The sequence below is a fragment of the Mycetomoellerius zeteki genome, unplaced genomic scaffold (assembly GCF_001594055.1).
Source record: "Mycetomoellerius zeteki isolate Tzet28-1 unplaced genomic scaffold, Tzet1.0 scaffold555, whole genome shotgun sequence".
Taxonomy (NCBI): Eukaryota; Metazoa; Arthropoda; class Insecta; order Hymenoptera; family Formicidae; genus Mycetomoellerius; species Mycetomoellerius zeteki.
In genome coordinates, this window is record NW_017257561.1 from 95,592 (window position 1) to 109,929 (window position 14,338).

At 28.4% G+C, this 14,338-nt stretch overlaps 2 protein-coding genes across 3 annotated transcripts; both read right to left on the reverse strand.

Annotated features, from left to right (window-relative positions):
• Window positions 1–867: 867 nt before the first annotated feature.
• On the reverse strand, window positions 868–4,200 carry LOC108727862 (uncharacterized). Of its 2 annotated transcripts, none has more exons than XM_018456139.1 (6): window positions 4,130–4,200; window positions 3,724–3,794; window positions 2,816–2,963; window positions 2,231–2,422; window positions 1,506–1,623; window positions 868–1,268 (listed from the first exon to the last, which is right to left on the reverse strand). In XM_018456139.1, the coding sequence occupies exons 2-6, from the start codon at window positions 3,788–3,790 to the stop codon at window positions 1,080–1,082; spliced, it is 714 nt and encodes a 237-aa protein (XP_018311641.1). In that variant the 5' UTR covers window positions 3,791–3,794; window positions 4,130–4,200; the 3' UTR covers window positions 868–1,079. The 2 variants fall into 2 exon arrangements, with proteins under 2 accessions (XP_018311641.1, XP_018311642.1); XM_018456140.1 differs by having other exon boundaries at window positions 869–1,268; window positions 2,816–2,960.
• A 3,467-nt stretch (window positions 4,201–7,667) lies between these two features.
• Window positions 7,668–13,944, reverse strand: LOC108727863 (uncharacterized). The gene is made up of 6 exons (XM_018456141.1): window positions 13,895–13,944; window positions 13,272–13,345; window positions 12,627–12,804; window positions 11,439–11,627; window positions 10,202–10,310; window positions 7,668–7,958 (listed from the first exon to the last, which is right to left on the reverse strand). Exons 2-6 carry the CDS (start codon window positions 13,339–13,341, stop codon window positions 7,758–7,760), a joined length of 747 nt encoding a protein of 248 aa, XP_018311643.1. The 5' UTR covers window positions 13,342–13,345; window positions 13,895–13,944; the 3' UTR covers window positions 7,668–7,757.
• Between the last annotated feature and the right edge of the window lie 394 nt (window positions 13,945–14,338).

Consider the following 14,338-nt stretch of genomic DNA (forward strand, 5'->3'; position numbering starts at 1 on the left):
GGCAAACAGAAAATAATTAAATAATTTTTAAACCAATAAGAAAATTGGTTTAAATTTTACACAGATACTTTTTTAGATGGAATAATAGAATAATCTATATATTATTTTTATATTTTTGGTAATGCTTTGAGTTGATACATTACATTTATCTTTAAATATATTATGAATATGCATGCAATATGTGTTAAATTAAATTTGAAAAACCATGTCATTTTGACGAAAAATCTTGGTGAACGTGTCTTTATGTGTCATAATTTCTAATATACATATTTATACTTTTTATAAATTTCTATAAATATACATATACTGCTCATTTTGTTCCATGTGCTACTTATACATTTTAAATTAATTTTAATTAATTAATTTTAGTTGATTCTAATTGCTTACTCTTTTTTGTTTGAATAATTTATTATATAGATATTTTTGACGGAAAACTTTTATTTGAAAAATTCTATAGAATTTCTATTTAAAAAGAAGAAGACTCTTTCAAAAATCAATCTAGAGATGTCAAATTAGAAAATTTAACGCGATTATTTTTCGATTTCACATTTGTGTTTGCAGGTCGACAAAATATCAAACTTTATTTTAAATCAAAGTAATTTTAATTATTTAAGTTTGTAATAACATTGAATAAAATATATGTAAAGTGTATATAAATATATGTACAAATGTGTTATACATTAAAAAGATACAATATTACAAGCAAATAGAACATTTTATTTTTCAGGTCTATTGCTTTAAAATCGACGGGCTAGAATAGCTCAGTATTTAATTTTAGCTGTAACAAATATATGAGTAAAAATTTTTTAATTTGCCTATTATTGTATAAAAGAAGAAAGACAGGAAACGTTTTAGAAAATGCATTTTTAATTTGTTTAGAAAAACACGCTGATTTTTAAATTATTAATTGCATTCTTTTTCTCTTAGAACATGATCATCTTATGGATCTATTATCATATTCCAAATCTTTCATAGCCAGTCTGTTCATATCGTTTTATCGATTAGAATCGTAACTGTACAAAATGATTAATTAAACAATGGCACCGCCAATTTGACGAAAAGTTTTAATATTAAAGACATTACGTGATCATTTTCAATATTTCTAAGAGCGTCTTAGTGGACAGAAAATCGTCGAGCTTCTTTGTGACAAGTTCAACAATCTTGCTTGTAATCATTTCATTGCTTATGAACTCAGGTGCCATATCGGAAACCATGGCACTCAATATTGCAGATGTTTCTTCGTCGTTAAAGAGGCCCGTCGCTTTAAACTGCAAATAATAGAAAGTATTAGTCAGCAATTGGAAAAGGAGGAAAAGAAATACGAGAGTCAGAATTGATGATGATCGATGATGACGAATTATTCAAATACGAATCGATTCGAATCTTACTTGACTCGATTTGATTTGTATATTTTGATTCGAATAATTCGCATCTCTAGAAATTTCATTTAACGACATAATTGCGAAGATTGCGAGAAGAAAAAAGATAGATTTCTGTTTACTTACATCTAGCTTCTGTAAAGAAAGCAACAATTTTATGTCCTTCACTTTCAAGTATGAATTCACATTACCGTCCCATAAGAAAGTAACTACCGTGTTGAAAACGAAATTTTGCGCGGACAGTCTGAAAATTGAATACGCAGTACATTATCAACTTCAATATTTTGAACAATCTAGATACTCATTTTAAATAAAGATATGTAGAAATGTTCATTTTAATTATAACAAAGGTGTTTAGTGATAAAATAAGTGGAAAATATCTTATAAAAAACTCGTTATTTAAAAGTCTCTAAAAATTAATTTAAAATTCTTAAAATTAATCAATCAAGAGAAATAATCCTATTTTTAATTAAAGCGCTCTGGCTGAGGTGATATTTTTTGCAATAAATTATTTTACAGGTTTTTAAGATGCTCAGCATCATTATTAAAATTGACGATCAATTTAATTTGCGATATATCTTTAGCTTGCTTCAGTCTGCAATTGCGTTTCAAATTCGATGTAAGTCGAATCGATGCGCAGTTTATAGAACTGAAAAAAATGTATGCAAACGTTTGCACATATTAGTATTAATAAGCAACTAAAATCCGCTTTGACCAAAAATAGGATTATTTTTTATCTTAATCGATTTATTCTTGTTAATCTAATTTTGAATAGTAATTCTTAAAATTTTTAATTCGCCGCTATTATATTGATTTCAATTTTCAATCGTTAAGAAACGAATAATACTCACTTTATGTCACCATTACCGAAAATTTCGAAATTGTCGATTTTGCCTTTCATGTCATAATTAGTATTCGCGGTGATCAATGGCCACGAAAGATGAATTACAATGACAATGTCTCCAGACATGTTCAAATCCGCATTGATGATATCATATCCAGATAAACCGTTTGCATTGACTTTACTCAAATTCGCATTCAATCTGAAAATGTACAAAAGATATAAAAAAAATTTATAATGTTAAAAAGTATAAAAAGTATAAAGAGAGAGAGTATAAAAAAAATTATAAATTTAATTCCGTGATAAACACATTTTGTTTTTTTTTTGTTTAAGTAAAATGCTGCAAATCATTAACTGTTACTATTTAAAAAAAGTATTTGTGTCAAAAATATTAAACCACGCTTACAGTTTTACTAAAAAGAAGATAAATGAGAGTTACAGATTTATCTTATTATCATAAATAAGCAAAATAAATTCAAACGAAAAAAGACGATGAAAAAAGGCTATGAAGCAATATTTGGTTTTGTGGCTTTTTTGTTCATATCGTAGATATTGTGTAATTAAAAATTGTAATAAAAATTGAAACGGCACACACTTTATTACGTCTTCATTAACATTAATCGCAAGCTGGTCCGCTTTGAATGGATCAAGAATCGGCAATCCAAGTTTCGTGCTTCCTGTCTTCATAGTATTTTTTAACTTCTCGAGAAAATCTTGTATCAAAGGATTTCCAAACGGCTCTGCTAAGGAAAAATAACATTTATGTAAATTTTGATAACATTTATTCCATTATTAGCTTACGTAAATAAATGCAAAGGTTTATATTTTTGATAAAATATTATTATTAAAGGGAGAAATATCTCGTATTTTAAAAAAAATACGTTGAGTGAAAAAATAGTCTTAAAAATTGATAATATTAATTATATTCTTAATAATGTATTAATAATAAAAGCGTAAAATCGCGAAAATAATAATAATATAAAAAAATAATTAATTCGTGATAATATATATATATAATCTGATAATATGATAAATAGATTATTAAAAAATACGCAATTAAGATCTTTTTATCAAAAATATCTTTCAAGAAAAGTATTTTTAAGAGAAAAACAATTGAATGTCTAAAAATAAATAATTTAATTGCAGATTGAAGAACAGACGATATAAAAATAGGCATGAAATAAATAATATAAACGATTTATTCCTTTAGAAAAATATGGTTTGATGCAGCATTGCACAACTTGCGGTTCACGGGTCGTATGAGGTTTATCTGTGAATTTTTGGCCCACCGACTCATAGCCGGAAATATAAAATCATATTTTCTATTTTACACAAATGAAATAAACATTATACGGCCTGAAAGATTTTAAATATTTCTAAAATGTTCTTTTGAAAATGATCCTTAAAAAAGTTGTGCATCACTGGCTTGGAGAAATGTATCTCTAGAGAAATATAAGAGAAATACACAAGGGAACAGAAGAAAAAATATAGATATCTGCTTACCGTTTATTTTCATTGCCCTTGCATTGCAACAGATCAGGATGAGCCCGAACACTATCGGCAGCTTCATTTTTCTGCGTGAAGTAGAAAACATGGTCTATTTAGTTACGCTGTCACAGTATATACCTATCAGCCTTAAAGCTAACGAATTCCCATTATTATCATTGGCCAATGTTATTATCGTAAAAGAACATCGCAATCGAATATATTTTCGCATCTTTCCACGGATATTTAAGAGACGGAAGCCGAAGGAAATTTATATTTCAGTTAAATTTAGTTAAATAAATTTAGTTGACTCATTACTCGCGTTTAATATCTATTTGTGCTTGAAAGTATATATTTTTTTATTATCTGTGAAAACTTATGTGGCCTTTAAGGCCTAGAACGATCATGTATACTGTTTACGTACGGCTTGTCGTAAGTTGATTTACACCAGTATTCTAACAATCGTCCGACTTTGCGTTTGTAGACAGCACAAACAAAACTGCGAGCTGAAGAAAATGTGGACGTATTTATAGGCACAATTCGCTGATATCGAATCAAGATTTCTTATTGATTACGTATATCATACAACGATTCGATCTTTGTCCACTTCAGGAATTTGATTTCGTACAAAATCGTGCAAAGTTTTATATTTTTTTCATTTTTCTTATGTGGAAAAATTCCATTGAGTTTTCTTGAAAACATCGAAGTAGTTGTTAATGGCAATTTTCACGTTGCGTCGTGAATAGGAAGCGCAATTAACTGCAATTATGTAATTATGATTAATTTTATTTTGGTGCGATGGATTTGTTTTCTTGTAATGAGTCCTGTGACTCTTATCAAAACCAGAGATTAGACTCAAGATTAGATTATAAATCAGCTTGTTACGCTTTAACTTGTGTAACAATTAAGTGATGTATATAGAGATAATGCGCAGTCTTGGCAGGAATTAAAATACTGTACGAATTTTTTTAAATCGGTACAATGTGAGTTTCCTCATATTTAATACACTAAGAAAAGATTTTTGTAATATCTATATAAATGGTAACCGTTTAATAATATACTTACTAAATATTTAAGAAAGTAAAAAATTGTTTAGTTATATTAATCAAATGTTTAATTAGCATTATTTCACTAAATATTTGGTAGCTATTACCAAACCTTTTTTTATATTGGGTATGGGACTAAGTTTCCGCCCTTTTTTTAATGAAAAAGATGTATTTATTTAAACAAAACGATACAAAGTGAGTTTATTCAAAGTATGCTCCGTCGGAAGCGACAACTTTCTTCCACCTTTTCGGTAATAAACGGATTCCTCGAAGGAAAAAATCTGGTTCTTTTGAAGCGATCCATTCATCAAGCCATTTTTTGATACCTTCATAAGAATTGAATCGTTCTCCAGAAAGGGCCGACTGCATGGACCGGAACAAATGGAAATCTGAAGGAGCAATGTTCGGTGAATACGGCGGGTGGGGCAGAATTTTCCACTTCACTCCTGCCAAGTATTTCTTGATCGGTTTTGCAACGTGTGACATAGCGTTGTCATGTAGCAGAATCAACTTGTTGTGCCTATTGTCCCATTCCGGTCATTTTTCTTTCAAAGCTTAGTTCAAACGTATCACTTGTAGTCGATAACGATAGCCAGTGATGGTTTCTTCGAGTAATGCTTGCAATTCTGCATCTTCAAATTTTTTTGGTGCACCTTCGCGTTCTTTATCACGCACGTCGAAATCGCCATTATTGAATCGCCGATATCATTCTTTACAAGTAGTATTCGATGGAGCATGCTCATCATAAATATCTACGATGCGTTTCCGCAGCACTTTTCTTTAAAATGGAATAATGGAGTAAAACTTCCCGCAAATGTTGCTTTTTTGGAATAAATTCCGACACTTTTAACGCAAAAAAAATTACTCTGGGCTCAAAAGCCCAGTAGTTGGCACTGAACGCTTACCTTTCAAATACTGTATTGCCGTTTTATTAAACACCCAAGCAGTGCTACTAACGATGTCTCTCTACAATGGGCGGAAACTTATTCCCATACCCAATATAAAAGAATATTTTGTGTCTTTATAACATTTTTTTATTTCATAATTAAAATTTTTTATGAGCAATGACAATTTATTTGATTTAATAGAGTCAAATATTTGTATAAAAATATAAGAGTCTGTCAAAATTACATTTTTTTACTAAGTGAGTAGACTTTGAATATCCACTAAACTAAATGAAGAAGATACATAGTAGATCTATTTTATGTCGGTAGAAATTAATATCGCACATGAACATTTTTACAGATAACATTATGAATTCGTAATATTATTTAACTGTAAGTTGTAATAAAAATCTGGATAATAAGATAAATATTATTTTATGCATCAGACAGATATATAGATTGTGTAACTGAAGTAAGTAAATAATTCAATTTTATATTGTAGCGACATTTTAATATAAGGTAGAGTGTTAAAATGAAGAGTTGTCGCAATAAGCATATATAACAAAAAAGAAGATTAGATTAATTGAATCTTAAATTCTTTCTCGTTTTTCCTCAATTGTAGATTTTATCGAGTTATCTTTTTTTCTGATAAACGCGATATCATGCGAACGTATAGTATTTTCAAAATCTGTTCATTACTATGTGCAAGGCGCACAAATATATTTGCACACTCATTTTTTAGGAATAATTTTATATGAAATGTGATATATAATATCAGACATATTTTTTTCTCTTTCATACTTTACCATATACAGTAAAAAACATTTTACATTGATCTATTCAAGTCCTTGTTAAAATTTCGTGTTGAATTTTTAACATATTCAAGTATTAATTTAACATAATGTGATTATGTTATTTAAGTATTTTATGCTAAATTGAGATTTAACATTTCTTAATGTCAAAGTAACACAATTTATGTGTTACTTAAATGAGTAAATGACGTAAAAATAATATACTTAAAAGATAAATTCTAAGATAAATGAATAAAATATCATGTTATTTAAAATATCATAATCGTTAATTTTATTTTAAAAAATGCTCTTGCAATTTGTTTACAAATTATGTTAGTATTACCTTATTTTTAATTTAATGTTATGTTACTTTTAATTGATATCGACTTTCTATTTTTAATATTAATATGAAAATAACATAAAGAATGAAATTTATTATAAAGGAAGGGTGAAATCTTTTCACGCTTGCGATTTTTATATTTATTTTCAGGGTTGGGAAGTAATTAGTTACTTGTAGCTAAATTATAGTTTCTTTTTTTCAGTAACTATAACTTAACTTAGTTCCTTTTTTCCATCTGTAATTGTAACTTAACTTAGTTATATTTCTTCCAATAACTAGAAACTAATTTAACAGCTTCGAAGTATTTTTTGATTGGTCAGTTTGTCAACTTCTTTCTTTCGATTGGTCAATCAAATGCGCTAAGGATGCGTTCCACTTAACATCCCCAACTCTCACGTATATCATTTCATTGTTTAATATTTGTAATGGCGTTAATTATTAAATGCATGTTATTATTTCGTCCGTTATTTGAGTTATCTCGCATATATTCCCGCAAAATTAAAGGAATTTTTTGATAAAATTGTATCGTAAACGTAAATTATTTTTTTCTTTGATAGCTCTAATGATATCGGTGATACTCATATTGTTTTGTCATGATAACAGAAAAGTAACTGAAAAGTTACTTTTTTAGTAACTGTAATTGTAACGAGTTAATTTTTAGTCTCGGTAATTTGGAACTGTAACTAGTTACTTTTGAAAGAACAAAACTGTAACTGTAACTAGTTATTTTTACAAAGTAACTTTCCCAACCCTGCTTATTTTATTAGTACATTGCAGAAATAAATTTAATACAAAATCGTTAAAGATTTTTTGTCTTTGACGATATTATCAACAAATACTCTTCAAGTGCATTATTTATTTTTATTACCAACAAATACCAACAAATACTCTTCAAGTGCATCATTTATTTTTATCGTTCAACTGGGATCGATCGTGGTTGTAGAAATGATTGATCGAACGATAGCGTGGCGCCAACATGGTAGAAAAATTATTAGATTGGACTTATTATTTTCAATAGGTCCATAAATGTTATAGTTAATAGATATTTGTTGAGAATCTGCGAGGCAATGTTATTAATAATATACTCAATCATGTTTTGGTTGGAGGCGATGAGCTTAGGTATTACATCAGAGATGGTCTTGCTGAATATCTCGGACATGTCCTCATCGTTGTAGATGCCCGTTATGTTAAACTGCGAGCAATAGGAAAGAAAATTTTATTAAAAATCAGGAAAAGTGAAAATAGTCAGTGACAGAAAATTAATTAGGGTAACTCCGGCAAATACGCCGCGCTGGGAATTACGCCGCAAAAGACAGAAAAAATAGGAGTAGGGGTAATTTTTCCACAACTACTCTGTTACATGCCTTTATATTATATTAGTATTGTGTTATAATTTCAGCCTCTTATTGTTAATATTAATGAAATTATTGAGAGTTGAATCGATTTGTCACTGCAATAAGTAGCGCTATCATAAATTATAATCTACATAAAATGATTACTGTAGGGCGTGTAAAAGACTTAGTGATTATTTCGTGATACATACGTGTAGAGGAATAAGTAAAGCATGTTTTATAGCAAAATACAAGTGCTTTGCTTTCGTATTCTTTGTTTAGTTTGTTGTCTTGTATATCCCATCTGTTTGAGATATACGGAATTTTTAGCGGATGAGATTTATATGCCCAAAGCATACAAAGTGCGCAGATTGAATTCAGTGCACTAAATACAATAAATATATTACACAAAATATGTACCTCATGTTATAACACTTGTAATATATGTAGGAAGATTGTAATTATGATTTATTACTTTATATATATATTTATCATTCTTATTCCTTAATAAAACTTTATAAACGCATTTTATAAGTTATTGTGTCATTTTATGTCTTATTTATAAGCATTATTTGTAAATTTTTCATGAGCCGTACATACTCCCCTCTCCCCTATGAGTAACCATATATCTCACCCCTATAGGAAATACGGCAAAAATGCAAGGGTTTCAAAAAGTTCATTTCTTAATACGAAAAATAAATATATATATATTTCGGATTTCTAATATTTTTTTCATAATAGTAGACAGTAGAAGTAGACAAAGTTTTTACTGATATAGTTCGTTTACTTTAAACATAGTAAATAATACGTAATAAATTAAGTTTTTGATAGGTGCGGCGTATATACCGGAGTTACCCTATGTTTTTTTTTATTCCATGCAATCGAATTCATTGAGAAACGTTTGAGGGACGTTTTGACTTGAATCAGCTTCTATAGAGTCGTTGCATGTAAAATGTCGAACTCCTATAATTTCAGCTGCATATTTATGATTTTTTTTCAAGTAAAATAAATTCATTAAAATCGATTAGAGAAATTAAATCAGTGTTTTATGGAGACTCCATGATTAGACCAATCGCGACTTTTCACAGTCAACTTATTTCTTTTTTTCTATCTGCTTAATCTTTTTAAAATCTACATTATTTTATATAAATTTTAATACATATTGTTTGACATATAAATATATGCTTATTAGACAAAAAGTTTCTGGAGAGCTCAGTAACAATTTTTTTTAAGCCAAATAAGATGTAAATTTTTCGAGTCTTTTTTATAATAGCAGTTTGTAACAACATCGATATCTATGCTAGCAGCAGTGTGACTGGGTTGCCTTTTTATATATGCAAATTGAAAAGCAAAAACGTGGTAGTGTTAATTTGATATATCGTACAAGTAACAATTTTCTCGCATAATAATTGATGTAATCACAAAAAGAATTTAACATACTATTTAACATATTAAAAAAATTAATAAATTATTCTTTAAAATTTTGAAAAATTAAATGTGCATAACATTGTAGAGAAAACTTGTAACATAAGCTTACACGAGAAAAATGGTCAAGAAAGTTCAATATCTGAAATATAAAGTTGTAAAACGATATTTGATTTTTACTATTTTTTTCTTTTAACTTAATTCTTACATTTAATTTGAATTACTCTTTATTTTGAACAATATACAAAAAGAATTTAACATACTATTTAACATATTAAAAAAATTAATAAATTATTCTTTAAAATTTTGAAAAATTAAATGTGCATAACATTGTAGAGAAAACTTGTAACATAAGCTTACACGAGAAAAATGGTCAAGAAAGTTCAATATCTGAAATATAAAGTTGTAAAACGATATTTGATTTTTACTATTTTTTTCTTTTAACTTAATTCTTACATTTAATTTGAATTACTCTTTATTTTGAACAATATGAAAATCGTTAATAGAGTTTTAAAATTATATATATATTTTATTTCTCAATAAGTTATCTGAAGATTGTTAACATAAAGTTACTTATTTTAAATTCAATATTATTTTTGCATTAGCTTGATCGCTTATAGATGCGGGTCAATCGCAAAAGCCAGAAAAGAATTGACAGAACTGTAGCTTAATTACTTACGTTCAATGCTTCCAATAAAATCTGTGATTTTACATTTTGAACTTGCATATGCAGGCCCTTCAGTTTTAAATCAACATTCATAATAGTTCTGAAGTTATATGCGATTCCACTAAAAATTAAATATAACTCTGTAGCTTTAAAGACTTTATGATCTCAAATTTTTACTTTAAAAAATTATCAAGATGCATAAAAATAAAAAATATATAGAAATAGACAAAATATAGAAATAAATAAAGTGGAAAGAAATATTATAAAAATGTATCCTGCACTGACAAAAGTGCCTGGTTATAGCCATCAAATATTGAGTGAAATAATTTCAACTAAATGTTGAGATAATAACTAAACATAACTTCATAAATAATTATTTCATTCATTATTTGATGGTAGCTATAACTAGACTCTTTTTTCAGTGTGTAATTTTGAAGGCAGGAACTTAATTACAAAGGAATAGTATTTATTGACAAAAAATAATTAATTACTATAAATTTTAAATGAACGCCGTCAAAAAGATCTTTCTTCCTGATTTTGTGCGCGTTAAAAAGATTCATTTAAATATAAATTTATCATTCAATTTAATAATGGAGCGATAAATTATCTTAAATCTAAAAAAAGTCCCGTTGAAATTTCCATCAAAGCAATCTCAATTGAGTTTCGCGTTTGTTAAAAGCGAGCCTGACCACCGACCGTAAGAAAGCTGAACGCGAGATCACGGATCGGCGCGATCGCGTGTTTAGCGCAAAGCATATAAATGCAGTCACGATTTAATAACGCGCTTTGTCGCAGTTGGAGTCGCCTGATAAAGTCGCGAAAGCGTTGAATGAAAAACGGCTAACTCATTGTCAGTCATTCCAGCTCTCGTTTTTTTTTCACGTACATATTTCAAGCATTGTAGTTAAATATAGATGAAGCGGAATGAAAACCGAACGTTCTTTACGAGGAAAGACCAGCGATCTTTCTCATTGCAATAATTATGATAATAATGATCAATTATAATTATGCTAATGATGATAAATAATTATTTATTTTAATTACGATGAAGATAAACACAATATATTATTATGATAATAATAATTGAAATTAATACACATTCGCTAAAGATTTAAATTCTTCTGTCTTTTACTGATAAATAATAAAATGCAAAAATTGGCAGCAAGATCCTTTTTCGTGTGCCATAGATATTAGAAAATCGCGATCGAAGTATGATAATTAGATTCTCTCGAAAGAAATAAATACTTACTCCATATTTCCAGCTTTATGAATATCGTAGTTAAAGACGTTGCCTTCCAAGGAGTAATTAGTATTCGCGGTTATCAACGGCCAGCTTAGATCTATGTAGGCATTCATATTAATTAGTTTGAATTTAGGGCTGTTAATGTTAAACGAGGCCAAACAACTCAAGTTAAGGTTTTCAAGGAATCCCTCGAGGCTGAAAGAACGAAGAAAAAATAAAAAATTTGCTAGTCGTTATTAAACTTCGTTCTTTACTTCGTCTAATAACGAATCGTTTATGATACTGTCATGTCATACATGATACATGTTAAATTAAGATATATTCCAAGCAGAACAACAAATCGCTATGATGTCAAAATGACATAACGTTAAAATGAATAAAAAATGATTGAAAAATGACTTTTAATGATCATTTTGTAATCATCTTGACATCATTTTGATATCATCTTGTTCTGCTTGGGATCTCCCCTCGCTAAACTATATTTTTTAAATTTGCAATGAGTGCAAAAAGTATTCGTACAGGGGAAAGATATTTTTTTTTAAAGAAACTTTGTTTTTAGAAAATAAACATTATTAATTAGCAAAAATTAGTAAAAAATGAAATAAGTTATATATTTTTTTAATTATTTTACCTAAAAAGTTGTGTAATAATAAAAATATATTAATATTATAATAAACATGAAAAAGTATATTCTTTTGATCGTAGAAGAAATACAATCGAGAAATTTAGTTTTTAAACGGTTATTTTTACGAAGAACTTTTATTTATATTAGGAAAGAATGTATTCGTTAATAAATTGTTAAAAAATTAAGGTTTATTCTTTATTAATAAGATTTTTTTTATAAAAAAATCTTCCCTATATAAATACTTTTAGCATTATATCTCTTTTTAAGTGTATAAATTCTACTGCATAACATATGGCGACAAATTAAAAAAATACTATCAAGTAAAAGATATTGATTAAAAGCATATAATCTTGCGGTTGACTCCTATGGCCTTGTTTTTTACTTCTTATTTGTTTTGTTAATTAAAGGAGTCTGTCAATATTTAACATTTAAGTTAAAGTAGTTGATTATTTGAAAGATATTTAAAAGCATATAATCGTGATAACACATTCTCTGTCGATCTAGAAGTAAATGTTGATTTAACGCTTTAGCGATCAACGTGTTACTTCAAAAATTAAACTGATACGCACTCTATGTTACCCAACGGAGTAGATAAATTATATTCGATGGGCAGTCTCTCTATAATGAACGGATCACGAATCGGAATTCCGTACATGAACCCACTGTTTCCATTTTGCAGTAAGGACTTGTACTTTTCGAGGAAATTTTTGAAGTTTGTTTGATATATGTTGGACAGTACAACTGCAACTAAATATATATGTCAAATAATCAGTGATAAATATATGTAAGGATGTTGATAGTAAATATATATAAGGATGTCGATATTGCATAATAATGATGTCGATTTCTCTCTGATAGAATATTATCATTAAAACTAGAACAAAAAAATACGCGAAGCACGGAAAGATCTGTAGAATCGCGGGAATTGATATCGATATATATGAAGAATAGATCGACGAAAATAAAGCATTCATAAATAGACTTATTCAAATATATAATGTCTAAAATCTCTGTATCAAAAACCGAAATACCGTTCAAAACAGACAAGTGAGAAATAGAATCTTCCAAAATAAGCGGCTTAAAAGTAGATCGTTTAAAAATAGACAAAGATAGTGTGATGTAATTGTAAGAACGATATATTTTCAGAAAAATACTATTCGATATATGTCTAGAGAAATATTAGAGGAGAAGAAATACTGTAAGTATCTACTTACAATTATCGTCTATCTCAATCGCCCAGGCATGGCAACAGATCAGAATAAGCCCGAACGCTACGAAGTTCATTTTTCTGTACAAAGCAGAAAACACGGTCGATTTAACCGCTTCCGAAGACGAAGGGGGTCAGAATACATTCTTAGAGAATGTATGTGTCATATCTCAAAACATTATCAGAAATATAGGCATATCAGATATTATTCTAATAGTATGTCTCAGTATCCGTGTAAAAGTTGAACATAATTCTCTTAGTGGTATAAAAATTATTTAATTTTTTTGTTAGCTTTGTGTATAAAATCGCGTTTGTAGTAGTTATTTGCAAATTTGATAAGATCATAGCATTACGAATTAAATCAAACTCTAATAAACTGCAGCAAAATGCTGCATTTCGCTGCATAAAGCCATTATAAACCGAATCTTTTTTTATTTTTTACATTTGGATTCAGAACGAATTTATGAAAAAAATTTGCTGGCTAATATCAGCAGATATTGATTTTTTTAATCGATTTTTTTATTGATACTTCTCGTCGATATTGTATAGCCAAAATATTCTTAAAATCACCGAATTCGCCACTATTCCGAACAATGAGCGTTCTCGCAAATTAACGACGTGGAAACGCACCTGGATATTCTCGGTGGAGAGATTCTGGTAGATTCAGGGTGAGTCGGCAAGTCGACATTGCAGATTACTGGGTATCGTACTTTTGGCACGATATTTATAGATGTTCGGTGGGAAATATGTGATAATTACGCAAGAATCGTTTTGTAACTTAAGTCTTTAACAAATGTCGCGTAATTGTCTTTGCATTTGTATGACTTGTGACGTACGATAAAGAGTCGCACGTATTATAATTGCGAAAATTATGTTGTCTTATATAAGCCTTGGCCAAAAATATTAGGCACTTTATTAATCATTATTTAAAGCTTTAGCTCAGAAATTGATTTATGACATTTCCTGAAAATTATCCTTCGTTTCAAGAACTTTTTAAACTTACGTACAATACCGATAATCAACATTGAGAGAAAAATGTACCAAATTTTAATAATATTAATAAATATTTTTTTT